The following is a 17228-nucleotide window of genomic DNA, read 5'->3' as shown; positions in this document are numbered from 1 at the left end:
AAATTTGGAGTAGGTCCACTAAAGCCAGTGGAATTCCAAGGGCAGAAATCCGATCTAGCAGATCAGGACCGAGCCTGTAAGCTCCCCTTTTTTAATTTATGTAAAACACGAATGCAATATATTATTTACTATCCACTGTATAAATTATTGAAAAAGTACTTAAGTATAAAAGTGTGGCAAATCTTTCAATGAAACTAAAAATGTGAAATGCGACATGAATCACCGGAGTCTTTTTTTTTTTTTTTTAAGAAAGAAATAACACAATTTGGGAAGTGAAAAAGGAAGAAGGTTACCGAAATGGAAACCTTTCCAGCCCACGAACGTGAAATACATATCCTGAGCTCCTACACTGAGGGTAACGAGAAAGTGTAGAGAGAAATCTCCCTCGATCACAGCTCCCATTTACAAAAGCTCCTCAAAACACCTGCATTCTGAAACCACTAAGTGATGCTCACAGCTAAGTCCCTAGTCCTGATCTTTACAAGGCCCTTATGCCCATCTTACTGGTTCAAGCCAGACATCCAAACAACAGCTGTGAGAGTAGGAACTTCTGTTTAAGAGACTTCAAAAATACTGAAATATCAGATGTAGTGCACCTAAGTTCTTGTTTTTTTTCTCCAGGCGTTATCAGATCCAGTATTTAAAAAATAAAAGGGGAAACTTTCAAAGAACAAGTGTTATGGGTTTTTTATAATTTAGAACAAATTATAAATTAACCTGTCCATACTTTTGAGACATAATATACAAGAGCAAACAGCTAAGTGTTCTTTTATTACTCAGGTACTACATTTTTTTCCCAATAAAAACGTCTTTTACAAATTTCTTGCTACTGTATCCCAGCTCAGATCCTGGCACGGCTTTTCAGATGAGGTATTCGACCATCTCTCCATCTGGGAGGTCCTGGCCCATGCTCTGAACAGGGGCTTTTCTTTCGAGAGTGCTGGAGTGGAAGAGCGGCCCATCTACGTGATGAGGAAAAACAAGAGACAACCAAAGCTGTAACTTCAATGAGGTTAGAAAAATGACATCAACATTTTAAAGATAATCTTCTACCATTGGTCAAAAGACAGCTAACAACTCCTTATTTCTTTTAAAAAAATGCAACTCTTTGTGTATGTAGCCAGACAAATAAAGATATTTCATCCAGTTCCCTCTGGATATCTCCCATTGATACACAATGGTATTCAAAACTGGAGTGACTGCATTTAAACCAACGTAGTCAGTGTAGACTTTCACTACAAAAACCTGTTCCCCCGTCTCCTCCGATACCCATTAAATAGCATAGCATGGGGCAAGATGCACAGCATACCAGCCAAATACTCTTCCATAAAGAACAACGTCATTGTAATGTGTCTGTAAGTAGAAGAGTCAAGGTTGTGTAATCTGCATTGATTTGGCAGAGTGGGCTGGAAAATGAGCGGCTGCTGTCAGCTCGGAACTCTATGGGAAGCAAATTCAGCTTCTGCGACAGTCACTGTCAACTGGATCTACTTAAGCCAGCGCTGAAGTTGGGCCCGTGACCAGGACAGTACAGCTTTACCCTGGTAGCTCCCTTTCCTTCTTCTTCTTCCCCCTTACCTGAGTCCACTTTGCTTTGAACACCCACTAAAATGCAACGGCTGGTTTCTACAGCCCGTGTTCACCCTGTAAGCTACTCACAATTTACTTAAGAGTAGACACTGACTCAGAGACCACCCTGTCATTCGCATATACCTGCTCCAATTCTTAACCTTGCTGTACCTCTCTACTCACTGTGTCCATGCTTACGCTACCACTCTTAAGGGTTTTCTTCCTTCAGAGCATTTGAGACTCCTCAGGACACTGTCAAACCTCTGGAACCCCTCTGTCCTCGCAAAAACTAACCCCAGTTTGCCTGGAAAAAGGGAGGGCAGGGCCCGCCCCACAGAGCAGAACCGATGGCAAGGCAGCGGCAGGGGCTCCAGCGGGAGAGCAGCTGAGCTCTGTTACCTGGTTTGTCCGCACCGTAGGCCAGGCTGGTGCTGGGGAACCGTCCCGGTGCGGGGGCTGCAGCGGAAGGCGCAGCTTTGCTCTGTTCGTTCCCCCGGTCAGTCTGGGTGCTGCAGTCCCTGCTGCCTGTTTTGGAGTGGGCTGAAAGCAGCGGTGTGGAAGGAAGGACAGGAGACGGGGTGGAGGGAATGGATTCGGAGCGATATTCTGTTCCCAGCAGAACACCTTTGTGGAAAAAGGGAAGGAAATTTCACAATCCCAGAAAACTAACTGGTAGCAGTCCTGCACCCCTCTGTAGTACCTGCTCCAGGATGTGGAAAGCGCTCCGTGCTTCAGTAGGCAGCGCTAATTTACCTTCCTATAGCACCTTTTACCACTGGGTGCTGAATACCCGGCGAACAGCACTATCCTCATGTTCCCGCATGCAAAGACACACAAGCAGGCACTAACACCTTTCTTCCCTGTCTCTAAGCAGTGGCCCATCTATGGCAGGGTAAATCTGCACACTCTGAAATCAGCTGCATAGTCTCAGTTACATTTCAGGGTCTTTTAGTTTCATAGGGAGGGCCTTTGGGCCTAACCTCCCCGCAGAAAAAAAATCATCTGACATTTGCTTCATCACAAGCCATGTTCTCTCAACAGTGGCACTGAGCCATTCCAGACAGAAGTCACGTTAGTGCAGGCATAACACTACAGGATAGCAATTAGTATCTTTACACCTCCAGACAGCTGTAAAAACCCAGTGAAAGCAAGTGCTTAGAACTCTGAAAACTAGATCTCAAGTATCCTTAAAGTCAGGTACCAAATTGGGAATAAATGCTCACATATTTTAAAGACAGAGCCTGGACATCAGAAGTCACTATTTCGCAAATGATTAAAACAAGCAGCTGATCTGTTTGTCCAAGACATCATCTGCCTTCTGCTGCTCCTGCCTCCCCTCTAACTCGTGTATCTGAATTGCCACTGTTATTTAAAAATTACCTAGGCTGCCTTTCCAGCTCTTGTCTTCCCTCTTCTCCTCCAGGATGGGGGTGCTGCTCAACGTGGACGAGTGGGACAGCAAGCCCGAGCCAGCGTTCGATATCGACATCAGCGACTTGGCGGGTCTCATCGAGGAGAGCTGGTCGGTCTTACCCGGCTCCTTGCGGGAGCGCTGCTGCAGGACTTTGATCATGGCATCCTTCTCAATGATCTGAGCGTGCAGAGTCTTGATCCTTTTTGAAAAGTGCAAAGAAAAACAATGTACCTGTACTCTGGTCTCCTCGGGCTGAGGTTCTCAGTGCCCCCACAGCTGGGACTACAACTCCCTTGGGCATTTGGGGAGGCACAGACAGGATGCCATGGAGCTTACTGCCCTGAACACTGGGTGCTTACCAGCCTGCCAGAGCAGATCACGCATGAGATTTTCTGCACACATGCATGAGAGAGTGGCACTGAGATACCCACCCACCCTTGGTTGTTGGAAGCTGCTCCACACAGCCACGGAAGGGGCTTTGAGACAAAGCTGAGAGTTACATGCAGGACATGAGACCAACAAAAAGATGAGTATTAACACACTTTGGGGAGTCTGTACTGGACCTAACCCCAGGGAAAACACTTCTGTGGGACTGTCAAGAGGTGGCTGGAGCCCGGGGTCTGATGAAGATGCCCTGAAGAGAGAAGTGGAACAAGCTAGATGCAAAAAATCTAAGACAAGACTTTTCTGCATTAGCCCACGGTACCAAGACAGGTTTTGAGTGTTATGTAGATATTTCCTTGGCTAAATGAGCGTCTGGCATCTCATATCATTGCTACCGGTGAAAACACAAGAATTTCTGGTTCTCAGGCGTCTACCCAAACAATTTATTTAAAATCCCTGTCCTAAAGAAGCCAGATAGGACCAAATTGCATCTTACCTTCCCTCCATGTCGAGACACCTCCTGTTGGCAAGCAGGATCTCTTCCTCCTCCTTCTGAATGCGAGCTTCCAGCGAGGTGTCGTAGCTGGGGTTGGGCGAGTGGCTGATCACCGTCGTGTCCCTGGGAATGAGCAGTAGAGCAGATGAGGGACCAGCTAAGTTTGCTGCTTTCCCCCCAGCAGCACAAAATTATTGCTCAAAAGTAACAAACAAGAAAATCCACTTTTTAGAGTTTTAGCTTGCTCAGCGTCTTCCAAAAATCCAACTTCCAGTCTTAAAGAAAGAAGGTTTAAAAAAATACGCAAGTCATTATAACAATAGTCAATCTGCTGTCCATCTCAGGCCAGTCTATAATCTGACTGATTCACTGTACTACGATAAACTGATCTACAAGGTAAATCCAAGGACATAGGGAGGGAGAAGGATGGTATAGAGTACTTGGCACTTTTCTTCAACTGAAACAGCACAAACTTCACTTTGGATATAAAGCTTTTTCCCTTCCCCTTCCAACAGTATCATACAGTGAATCTGAGTACTGAAGGGAACTGGGCATGGAAGTTTCTTAAGCAATCCTAAGCAGCTTGGTCCAAAACACCCGGAGTGGGCTGGAAACAGTTTTAGACTGATTCCATATAGTGCCTGATACTAAGACTGTGATAGTTGTTCAGTTCACTAACCAAAACATAACAAATATTTCAATCTACTTGTTGCTGTTCAGGCAGAACAAACTCACTGTGCTACACCCTGTATCAACATTAAGAGCATTTTACTGACATAGCTATGCATTAGCATAATTAGAAAACAAACACACAAAAAATGTGGAGTTACCAATTCATTGTAATCAGAAATCTGTTCTCTTAGGCCCAGCAGGTCTAAGAACTGTCTGGAAAATGCACCTTTAACTCTGCAGAAGTTGGGATCAGGAACAGCAAAGCACCAATGTGAAGGGCATAAGAAGGTCATTCATCAAAGAAACCCAAGCTGACGCAGTTCTGTCTGCGCTGTAAACCATCTTTCCTGCAACCTCAGCCCCCTAAGGGATGCTACGTTCCACTAGCAAAGAAGAGGGCAAGAAATGTGTGCACAGTATAGATGAGGTTGCCGCTGAAATTAGTGAAATCCCTCACAACCTGTATTTTTGAAGGAGGTGCCAACTGCGTATAACTTGCGGAAGTACTGACACTAATGGAATACTCTGTTTTGGGGGAGAAGAAGCTAGAAGGAAATGGAAAAACAAAGGTTGGCTCTTTTCTGACTGGAAGGCACTCTTGTTCATTTAACAAAACCTGAACAAGCCGAACAAGTCCACTCTCATTCCATGATAAACAATAGGCCAGACCCCTACTTATCAGCACACGCTGAAAATATACTGTGGCCCCTATGGACAAGCAGTAGCAAGAGTCTTTAAAGAGTCTCTGGGGAGGCGGAAAACAGTGCACAAGAAGCATCAATCCCCGAAAATAACAGCCTGCTTCTGGAGCAAGATAAGATAAGTCTTTAAACACTAACACAGCAGATCTGCAACTTTACCCTGTGATTCTAGCATCATCTTATGAGCTAGGAAGCCAGTTGTGATAACATCCCTATTTAATCTGGTTCATGAAACAATCTAAAATAAAACCTGCCACCAAGAATCAGAAACTAGTGAGCAATGAAATGATATGTGAGCAATACGTTAAGCTGAAGAGCTGCATTCCAATAACAGCTCTTGTTTACCAACTCGCTGAAGCACTTGGGCCTATTTACAGCCACAGTAAGTGTTTCTGTATCGTTGTGTTGGAATGCGAGCTTGTTACCAAATTGCAGACACTCTCCCCACGAGCAGTGCACGCCATACACAGCAGAATGTCTGGAGCAGAATCTCCTAGTAGATGTTTCTGGTTAGTAGCCACGTTGAGGACAATACCACAAAGTAATTTGCAAAAACATTCTGGAGAACAAGTAAACCATTCAGGGTGAATGATGCGAATCACCAAGCTCACCCCATCTCACATGACTTCAGTGAGGACTGATTCCTGTTTAAAAAAGATGTTAAAAACCCCTCCTCAGACACCTATTCTTGAATCAACGGCTTCTAGAAATGGCTCAGGACAATTCTAGTCTTGAATATGGCTCCTGCGTGTGCAGGAATCTTCTCCTGGAAAAAAGGTTCTAATTGCTGGCAATTGCACAGCTCCCAGGAAAAGCAGCCAAGCTCCACTTGCATCCAGATGTCTGAGAAGCCATCCAGACCACAAGACAAGGTACGACGGGAGGGTGGCACGACAACATTCCCTGGGGGGAAACACGACATTCAGCTGGAAAAAGAAAATAATCTCTGTACTATGAAAAGTGTCATTTACCTCTGAGCAGCCACAGTTGCAGCTGCATCCAAAGCAAACTGCCTCATCACACTCTCCTCCAGGTACTTCTGTTCCCACTTGGTCATGTCAGCTTCCAGAGCAAGAATCCTTTCTTCCTTCTCCCGCAGGAGTTCCATAAGCGCCGTGGCATTGTACTCCGAGACATTGGCAGTCTGAGATGTCCCCTGGCGCTGGTTTCCAAAAGCAGGAAAAGAAGAAGAAAAAAAGCCCAGTTTTGTATGGAAGTCTCACCTGGGGCTGGCAGGACATTTCACTTAGAAATTAAATAAAAGAAAATACATTGGGCAGACAAGCTATTTTATGTTCAGTTCAGAACTCTTAACCATGACAAGAAAGCTATTTGTTTGTCTTGACTCGGGCCCAATGTCAAAAACTGTGGAGTTCAGAGTACCTAATCTTCCAAAGGGAACACAGAGAAGTTCATCATTATTGTCACTCCTACTAAAGCCAATACAAAAATACAAGTCAGATTTAAGTATCCATTCCCATACGGAGGTAGAAGTTGGGGGATAAACATAACCTGAAACTAAATGTGATTTAGAACACAGGCCTGCATCCTATTTCCAGTAACATGTACAAACCTGACAGTTCACCTACGTTTGACATAGGTCGAAATAAATCTAAAACTCCACATCCAGTTCAGAACACCATGCACAATCTACTTCTCATTCATTCTTTTCACTGAAAAAGACTCATGTTACAAACATAAGAATATACTCTATGTGAAGCTCCCATCTGTTTCTATCAACTGTGTTTATAGGATTGGTTTTGCTGGTTTGGTTTGACTTTTAAAATGCCCAAGTTTCTTTAAGGGTCTCTTTTCAGGCCAGTTGTTCATTCATTTTATATAAAATCTCAAACTGTGAACAATATTTTTAAAAATAATTTAAAAGTAAACAGAACCGGTTCCTTAAAGATAGAACACCATCTGTCTACATGGCTATGTCTGAATCTTGCCAAGTGATGGATCCCCTCTTGCTCTCTTATCTAAACAGTCTGGTTGGAATGGAAGAATTACATCAAGTAAAAACAATACAATGGCGAGCAAATCCATGATTCTAGAAAACATTAGTAATTTTACAAGGTGGAAAAAAAAAACCCTGCCCTTCTTTTCATGTGTGATGCGGGGTACAGTGTACAATCCTATAAGAAACCTAGTGTGGCCCAGGGAACTGGCGGGTACCTGCTGCATGCGGAGAGATTCCAGCTCCCTCTCCAGCCGCGTCCGCAGCCGGTGCTCCAGCTGCTCCCGTTTCTCACACGCTGCCTGCAGCTGCACCAGGGCCTGCTGCATCTTCTCCACCTTCTCAACGTAGACCTGCTTCTTCTTGAGCTGAAACGAGAGAAGGAAATGCAAAATAAGTTAAATAATGAGAACGAGTGAACCTCTGGCTTTGTGCACGTTGCAGAGCACAGAATCGCCAGCCGTGTCCAGGCGACTGCTGTCAGCGAGCCTCAGGTCCTGCTCGGGACCCAACACTCGGCATATTACAGGTTTTTCCCATCTCTGTTAGGTATATTTGTTCTTTTTGTACTCACTGACCCCATAGTAACAATGGGGAAACTGAGATAATTATCTGTTGCGAATGACTGAGAGCAGCAATGGGCTAGAAGGGGCATCTGGGTTCATAATAGAGAGTGTTTCAGTGACTCGACACGTTACCAAGGTAACTGTAGCAAAAGCGGAGTTAGAGCTGGTCCACAAGGACGGAATGCTTTTCAGTGCAATATTGAAAATTCCTGGCAAGGTTTTTATGAGATTAAACCAAAACTGAATCAAAACTTGCAGGATCCTATTCCAGTCCCACAACAATAAAACAATTAATAGGCTCAACGCACAGCGTGGACACGGCCTGTGCTCTCTCCACGCTGCAGTCAGGTTTCTTTGAGCACTCGGGATGTTTCTCGTGGTCGTCTGGGCCCAGTGAGACCCCAGAGGTCTTGCTCCGTCCCCTGCCCCGACCCTCCCGCCATCCTCCATCGCTCACCTGCAAACCGAGCTGCCGTCCTGCCTCACAACAAAAACGCTGAGACCTCCAATAACCGTCTTAGCAAGGTTAATCCACAGTTCAGGCAGAAAACCAAACTAAAATATGAATTAAAACCAAGAACACCCCCAGGGCTCAAGTCTATTCTAATATACAGAATACTGCGCACCTATGGACATAATTTTCTGTTAAGGAAAACGCTAACAATCACAATACACTGGCCTTCTGCAGCAAAGCTGGGGCATTGCTTTTCTAGCTGATTGTCAGGAACTCTGAAATACAAACAGCACAGGAAGAAGGAAACTTTTCCTAACAGCCAGAGCCAAAGTCTAGAGAAGCACCACAATGCAAAACACAGACTCCCTTATGCGAGTTCAAAGAGCTACTCTCCAGCTTCGTGGAAGAAAAGGCCACTGAGGGATATTAAAGACAAAAGACACCACGTTTGGCTCAGGAAGTCCTTCTTGGAAGCGGAAAGTATTCTGGCAAAGTATTGCCATTTGTTGGCCCCATTCTGATAGCGTTCCCTAGGAACCTGCTGTAGGTTTCGGCAGGGACAGGACATTGGGCTTGCTGGGCTTTGACCTGAGCAACACGAGCCGTTCCCACATCGCACCTTCCTTCCAAAAGGGCCTTATCGTGTGTTTCTTCGAAATTCTCCCCTTTCACACTCCTGTTCCTTGTGGCAATCCAGAGACTGCAATGGGAACGGCAAAGAGAAAAATATCCCCAGACACTATTAATCCCAGATACGGTATCCTTTTCTTCTCTTTGTAAAGTCAGCAGGCACCTAATCTCACAGCATGAATGTTGCTGCCCTAGAGGTATTTATTTTTATTTTATAATAGAAGTTACAATAAATAGTGAGTAACCCAGCCAAAGGCCTTCCCACCAGCACATGTACAGTAGGAGGGTATTTTTATTCTTTGATTGCTCAAAATTTCAAGCTTGTTTGCAATGGGAGGGACAAGAACATTTTAAAACAACTTAATATTCCACTAGGTTATACTTAATAGATCTTTTTATCCCAGATTGTAGTGCTTAATAACACTTATTTAAGCTTTCTCAGATGTTAATAAAGCATCTATTAATGCACTAGTTTCACACTTAGATTAACAGCAGCTCATAGTAGTTCTGTAACGAGCCAAAAATGATCAACTGTGAGTCAGCAGCAGCACCTAAAAATGGAGAGCACCCAGTACCTTAGTTTTGCACATGAGATTACTGACCTGGACAAGAGTAAGGAACAACCTAATAAATCCACTCACAGAGAAATAGGCATTGGATTGAATGATAACCTCTTGAAAATCTGCTCTCCTCCTCCACTCTTCTCTATAAAAAGGAAGGAAGGACAGACATTTTGTCTCTTATTACCTACCACGAAGCATGCAAATTTCTGAAAGGCTTTCCAACACACAGGGAAAGCTCTCTTTGCAAAACGCAGCCACTGACAACATTTTTCTAGTTTCATAATTAGCAAACTTGCATATGCGTATGTGCGGATGAACTTTTTGGCCTGCATTCAAAGAATACCAAGAGCCCAGCCAAAAAAATCATGAGGACACAGAAATTCCACTGCAACATTCCCTTTGAAAGTGCTCCCGTCAGCTGAACCTGCAGGTGAGATGTTGCACCACAAGCCGTTGCCCAACTCGCCGGCGCTGCCCGCACACGCACCGGCCCCACGCCGCCCGCACGCCGCCTCCAGTGCCTTTCCACAACCAGCACTTCTTTCCCCTTCACAAAATACGCTTCACCTGCCAGCATCAGGAAGAATTAAATGCTAGAAAATCTGGGGTTTGCGTGTGTATTTTTTTTTTTAAGTGGCTTAAAACCAGAATTAATTCAGGAATCCCTCAGATCACATTCGGTTTTTTTGGAACACAGATGTTCAGTAAGATTTAAAGGCATGTCTGTGCTGCAGACAACTCAGCCTTCCCCATGTGTCTTTTGACACAGTTATCATTTATATATAGGCTGTTTCGTTTCACGCACTCCCTGCACTCAGTCAACCCAGCGCCTATTGTGACAGTGCCATTAATTTCCAGTATTTGTGAGGAACAACTTACCTTTCTGTGAACCAGCATTCTCTACTTCTTTTCTAAATCTGACTCAATCTGTCCTCTGAATGTGAAGAGGACCAGGAATAATTCCTCCAAGCACAGAGGTATTTCATTACCACAGAGCGAGAGTACGATCGTGTTTTCCTAAGCCAGGAATTGGAAACAGCTTCCTGAGTATTGCCAGGGTGCTGCGGACATGAGTGAGATGGGAGGAAAAGAAAAGGCAGCGTGCTGAGGCTTGTTCTTGGTCATTTGCCATGGATTCCCCACTCTCGGTGCCAAAGGCCACAGTCACATCTACCATGGGGGAGATGGCACCAAAGGACACTGGAATTCTCTGCAACAGGCCTTGCCCTGAACACGTGCTCTAGATAGGAGCTCATTCCTGATGCTTCACAAGGATGCAGTCACACCCTTCCGTATATCATTTTAAATCCATTCGACAAGATAGTTATTTTCCTTTTGATGGTACTGCATTTAACTAAGAAGCAAGCTCATGCTCATACAATGTATTGTAACTCTTTTGCCTTGAAGGGTGCCCTGAAATGCCGAGCATTTTACTCATCATAATATCTTTGTTATAACACCACTCGAAGGCGGTGAGATCCCAAATAACCTCAGTGCATGTCTGGAAGCACAGCGCGGTGCTTCAGCGTGGCCGTGTCCCTCCTTGGCATTCCCTATGGGACATGGCACAACTTCAACCACGCGCGTATCTTCTCCAGGTCAATCCCTGACTGCTTTGGAAAACGTCCTACGCGGGTATCGGAGGTCGGGCTTCGACCCTCACAACCAGATTTTCTAATTAAACCATTTTAAACAGCAGTCACTCTCCACTCCACATCCACTGCGACGTTTACAGAAATTCTGAAACAGGGCTGAGGACAAGAAAAATAAAGAAGGCAACGACAGGCTTGGGACTCTGCAGAAATCTAGCACACAAAAGTGCTAACTCATGCAGGGAATACCCCTGAAAGATTCTCTGGCCTCCCAATCAAGTATTTCTGTCTTCATTTTATTTCCTCTATCCCTTGTCAAAGCTGGTTTCTGCAGCTGAGAGCCAGCTGGGAGGAGGAGGATGCACTTGGGATTCATTGCTCACAAGGGTCTGGCTGACATGAAGAGCAATTGTTTCCAAGTTATTCAGAAAGATTTACTGCCTGAAAATGCCTGCATGCCGATATCCCTCAAGTGCAGGGCTTCCAGCAATGGGAAATGAATCCACCACTTCAAACATATAGGAATGAAATCATTGAATACATTCACTAAACCTAGAAAACGGAGAGTAGTGCTCAGAACCCTTTCCCAGAAGACAAGACGTTCTAAGGCAACACAACGCCTGGCAGCAGGCAACCTGCAGGCCTCTCTGCTGCAGAGCACGTTTGCATGGTCTCAAATCAATGTCCAAGGACAACAGGTTCCTGTCAGAAGCAGGGACACTCGATTAATACTACAACTGCCCAGCAGAAAAGGGATTAACACTCTTAAAGCCAAACAAATCCCGCTCCTTCATCTGATTTGGGCTTCGCAGCAAAGTCCTTGACAAACCACGCCATCTCATCCCGAGATCCCAGGTCCTTGCAGAGAAAGGCTCCGGAGAGGGCGCGGGGGGGCACGCAGGCAGCACGGCAGGCGGGAGCACACGGGAACGGGGCATCTTCACTGCCAGGTCACCAGATGCAAGGGAGGGAGAAGCTGCCTCTGCAGGACAAACGCAGTCCTGGCCACAGCAGGTGAGGAGGAAGGAAGGATCTTCTTTTGTAAAGAGATTCATCGCTTCCAGATGCGTTACTCAGCAAAGAGCTTTTCTGGGGAAGAAGACAAGACTTCCTGCCCAGCCAGCAGTGATTCAGAAACCCTCGCAGGCATTTTGACAAACCAGCCATTCCCCTCTTCATCTTGGACAGCTCCTGTTTCAGCAAACTGGGAACGCTCGTCAGCATCTGCTTCTCTCACACCCACTATTTCTGATGTCTTCAAAGTCCTTTGTTTAATATATTCAGGGTGTTTTCATTACATTTGGGGTTTATCCTAAAGCTGAATTCCTTCAGATGCAGCTGAAAATGTGTTTCCCCACAAGAATCTGCCTGCTATGGCAGAAAAGTAGTAAAAAATAAAAGAGAGCGAGCACGTTTAAATCACCTCTCCCTCTTGCAGTTGGAATATATTCCTCTAGGATGCCTTTGAACCCTCGGTTTGTTTGAATTCAGGCCCAACAAGGCGCCACTGCCCTCAGCAAGAGCTCATGCTGAAGCAATTTGGTAACACTATCCTCTTGCTAGGGAACCGTGTTTGTTGCATGGGAATGTCATAATGTTGTTTCTCTGTTTATGTTAAAATAAGTTATAATTCTCAAAGCCACCTCTGGAAAACGGCTAACAGGCAGAATACGACAGGCAGCGACACAGCAATAAAAAGCCCGTTCTCTGTCGTCCCAAGAACGCAGGTCATGAAAGACACACACACAGTAGTTACAGCGAGGGAGTTTCCTCTCCTCCCCACCCCACGCATGCAGGAACGATAAGGCATCCAAAAAGCGTCCTCTCTAAAAGCAACTCTGTCCTGAAAGGAGTAGTTACGTGGCTCTGACAGTCTAAGCATTTAAGTGAGAGAAAGCTGGGACCAGGAATAATCTTTTACAGAGCCAGAGAAGTGAGCGGAATAAAACGGACAAGCCTTCACACACACAAACTCTGCTTTGGGTCTCTTCCCTACAAGCCAGAGCTCTGTTCTGAAAGTATCTCAGAAAGAGCATATAAAGTACAATAGACGTCATTTGGAAATGAAGGTTTCTATGTTTTCTCACAGCCAGAACCCCCAGTGTTATTGGAAATAGGGTGCCATTTCTCTCCACAATAGCTGAGTGAGAAATTAATACGTTGTCTTAGCTCTGGCATCCGGTTTATGTTGCATTTTGATGGCTGAAAGCTCTTATAGCTCCTAAATGCAAGCCACTTTTCTAAAAGATATTTCATTCAAACTTCTTCTCTTCCTCCAGCCCCCAATTTGCATCCATATAGAGGATGTCTGGCTACTCTTTGCCCTCCTCATGCACACACCTTGCAATGGAAAGAGGAGATATTTACGCCTTCTGAGTGGTATTCACTGTTTTTCACAGCTGCCTCCTGAAGGCACTCATTAAAACAGCAGCTTGTCCACTGGTGGAGCAAAGGAGTACAAGTTACACTGCTATATAAAAACCCCACAAACATTTTTTAAGTTGAAGTGTGGTCTTCCATGGTACGAATTAACCCGGTAAGCAGAAATGACCAAGTTCAATGAAAGTTCTGGATTTGTTTTTTCCTTTGAAAGTGCAAGAGCAGTAGTAATTGTACCCTCTACATCCAGCAGTTGTGGTTAGATGAACTATTTGGCGTGAAACTCTCTCCTGCAATATCACAAACAAGCCTTTACCCAGAACCTCAGCCTGCTCAGGATGCTCCTTTCTCTAAACTCTGCGGTTCTGCCCCTGGCCCAGAGCAAAGCGAAGTTTGACCATCTGTTCTGTTTGCTAAAGGCTCTCGAGGTGTGTGCTGGCAGATGGTGGGGGCAAGCGGCTGTTTTGAAAGCTCACACATACAGGCCATCTGTGACCATCCACCAGCTGCCCACCCGCTGCAGCCACCAGCGCTCGCATCAAAACCGAGGCCATCACGGCAATCCCTGCTCCAAAAGGACAATCTGTCATTGCTTTACCCAAAAATATCATCGCTAATGATTTCTGTGATATATGTTTTTAAGCCAACATGTATTTCGCCTCAAATATATTTGATTTATCTCAAATTTATTGTTTATTGCATGTAATGAAAATAATCTGAGGTTTAAAAACCAGGCTAATACTTTGCTAGAAACAATTTGAATAAGCTACTGACATATGCATAACCGTGGAGCATCAGCTAAAGCGAAGAAAGAAAATGGAGAAGTGAAAATACGGGTTAACTACTTTATGTATAGTAGAGATGTAGTAAAGTTTAAACATTCCATATAAAACGGACACATACTTAGCAAGCCTGTTTGTAGACATATTTGTCTGAAATACTCATGGTCACTCACCCTTTTTAGCACTTTGCAGCAACAAACTCCACACTATCTAAAGCTTTTATTACAGCTTGTTCTAAATTTGAAGAGTCATTTCACTCCTGCGAACGTCTACTTTTGCTTCTGTTCCCTGCTCCATCACATTCAGCGTCTCTTCACCTCTTCCTTTCCTCTAACTTGGATGATAAAGTGCAATGTACATAAAAGTTCTCGAAGCTCCACAGGAATAGACAAGTGTCTACATTTTACAGATGAGTGGTTTTGCCCTAACTAGCAATTCAGGCAAAGGATTTTAAAAAGAATCTGGAAGTTCCCATTCAAATGCAATATTTAAATTCAGCTATAGTGATATATGGCTTATGGGTCTCATTAGAACGGAAATGTTATTTTTATAAAGGATATGGTGAATATAAGGCAGGGTAACTCTACTTAATAGGAAGTCAAAACAGAACTGGGGGGGGAAAAAGCTGAAAACTTACATTACAGGATGCAACAACTGAAATATGCACAGCTCCCTCAGGCCCTGAGCCAGAGCGGCTGCCAAACCTCGGCAAAGAAACTCCACCCTCTTCTGCAGGACTAGTTTGGAAATTCCTGACAATTACAGGGACTAGGAACTCAGATTAGACTGGCAGGAATCAAAGAAATAATTGACAAATAGTTCATATATCTTGGTCAATGAACGTCACTAACTCAGGCTGACACTTACAGTCCCTTCTGAATGGCGCCCTGAGCACTGAACAGCTCGCTTGGCTGTCTTTCGGTAAGTTACTAAACAGCTTGGGGATTTGAGAAGTTCCCACAATTTACTACTAATGAGGCAACAAATGCTTTATAAGCCTAAGTATGTCATTAAAAAGTGATCTGGTAAACCTGCAAAAGTGACTTTTTACCCCTTCTGTTTCCCCTTATTCCCCTCACCTCTAGGAAAAGCAGAGTTAATTCCCCTTCCCTCACTGGGACGCTTCCATATTTATCTACAACAGGAAGGGTGGCACTTCCTGCACACCCTGGGATCCGAGCAAAGGTTGGATGCAAATGACCACAAGCCCTCACGCAGTCAAGACCAGGGCATTTCACTCTGTATCAGCACACGTGTGGTTTTTAAGCTATCATGCAATATGGCCCAGAGTAACTTACCTATTTTACTACTCTACCTCGGCAGAAATACTTTGCAACAGTGCTGAACCAAATTCTTCTAGTAAAACAATAGAGGGCTTTTGAAAAGACAACATACAGTTATTATCACCTCCAAAGACTTCAACTGTACTGTGAGGAAGCCAATATTAGTGTCCACACAGAGGTTCGACCTGGCCAGGTGCTGCGTGTGCCGGCCTTGGCTCATCACAGCACCTCCATACGCATTGACTCCAAGCATGTGAATGATGCCAGGGATGCCAAAAGGATGTCCTGTGCACTTAGTCAAACACCAGGCTTTGAGCGTAATAAGGTGCTGATATGTGATTGGAAGCCAAAGAGCTCCTATACATTGCAGGACTGAGTGACACAGTAGTTTTAGAGCCAAAGAGAATCATGTCAAGTTTAAATTGCCTGTAACCTAATGATCCCTGTGCCCCTGAGCAACAAAGGTGCGAGTCAGCTTTGCCAGGAGAGGCTGCAGCTTCAGTGAAATCAATGGACTTGTCAACTGTGCGCCAGGCTGAATGTGGTCAGTGATATTTAAGCATTTCTCTGACTGTTCTTTATTTGTAATTCGTATTGCACAGAACCTGGTTCCCCAGTGCTGGCGATGTTAAGTGCTGTACAAACGGGAGCTCCTTGACCTCAAAGCTCACAGCTTGAGCCTGCAGACAAGAGGCAGAAGCACACACGCAGGGCAGGCCAAGGAGATGGTCTCTGGGGCAGCATGAAGTGTGGCTTGGCCCCCGCCAGCTGTGTCACGAGCACCGTCCCAAGAGACGCTTCTCAGTGGCCTTGCCAATGTTTGCAGTGAAGGTGACGGCCAGTGCTAGTGGGCAGGAAGATGGCAGAATCCAAGGAGCAGAGAACAAACGTGCTGTGGAGGAAGTGTGCTGGGCCATGAGATTTCCTCCAGAGGCTCTCTATGGAGGAAGAGTAGGAGTAACGGAAGCAGAAGCTGGGAGCGGGAAATGGAGCCTTGGAGAGGAAAGGAGTAGGCGGGAGGAAAGAGGACGGACACTATGACGCAGAAGGGCAGCGAGGTGAGAACCGTGTGTGAGTGGCGGGGACACGGCTACAAAAGAAACCGCTGTGAAAGCTGCCCAGCTAAGCAGCTCAAATGCATTATCCCCTCTCGGAGGGGAGGAAAAGGAGAGAAAACAACCAAGGTCACGGCCAGCTTATTACAAATGCTGGGCACATACGGTGATCTGCACTGTGCACCACGATACGCTGGTGTAAGTGGAACACCTGGCAAGGAGACAAGTTGCATTCATTTGATATTAGTTAAAAGTCCATCCAGATCTGAATTTCTGCCAAGTTCAGGAGGTTGCCAGGGCTGGGATTTCAGCTCCAGCCACTTTTATCAGTTGAAACAAAAGGAAAACGAAACATGGCTGCTTAGACAAAACCACTTCCAAGGAAACACAGATTTGTGCAGAGTTCAGTGGTTTAGCTAACCAACACAAAGCTAAGTCGACATAAATAGCTTTGAAGCAAGCACATTTCCTTATACCTTGCCCAAGACAAACTCATTGCCACACTCACTTTTACTGGAACCCACGCCATCCTGATTTCTCTCTCCCGGCATCCTTACCTCCTCCTCCAGTTTCACCACCTTGGCCTGAGCGTTGTTCAAGGCCTGGTCTCGGATCTCGATGTGTCTTCGTTGGTCCTCGTTGGTAGAGCGCGCAGCAGCCAGTTCTATTTCCAGTTTCTCTTTTTCCCGCTGTGTTTCCTTGTCTATCAAAACAAAGTGAGAGTTATCAAT

General features: G+C 45.1%; 1 protein-coding gene across 9 annotated transcripts in view; it reads right to left on the bottom strand.

The window, feature by feature from the left end:
- Positions 1-742: 742 nt before the first annotated feature.
- The window catches only part of AMOT (angiomotin), a 58546-nt gene continuing 42060 nt past the window's right edge, over positions 743-17228 (bottom strand). For all 9 annotated transcript variants that reach the window (XM_065077411.1, XM_065077416.1, XM_065077415.1 and 6 more), the window contains 7 exons: positions 17055-17200; positions 7412-7561; positions 6208-6398; positions 3864-3986; positions 2950-3182; positions 1969-2193; positions 743-962 (listed from right to left, as the gene is read on the bottom strand). In XM_065077411.1, coding sequence (XP_064933483.1) covers positions 862-962; positions 1969-2193; positions 2950-3182; positions 3864-3986; positions 6208-6398; positions 7412-7561; positions 17055-17200 — 1169 coding nt within the window. In that variant the 3' untranslated portion in view covers positions 743-861. The remainder of the gene's footprint in view (positions 963-1968; positions 2194-2949; positions 3183-3863; positions 3987-6207; positions 6399-7411; positions 7562-17054; positions 17201-17228) is intronic.

Source organism: Columba livia, chromosome 12 (assembly GCF_036013475.1).
Source record: "Columba livia isolate bColLiv1 breed racing homer chromosome 12, bColLiv1.pat.W.v2, whole genome shotgun sequence".
Classification (NCBI taxonomy): domain Eukaryota; kingdom Metazoa; phylum Chordata; class Aves; order Columbiformes; family Columbidae; genus Columba; species Columba livia.
Note: the sequence above shows the minus strand (reverse complement) of the source record. Positions and strands in the feature narration are given on the sequence as shown.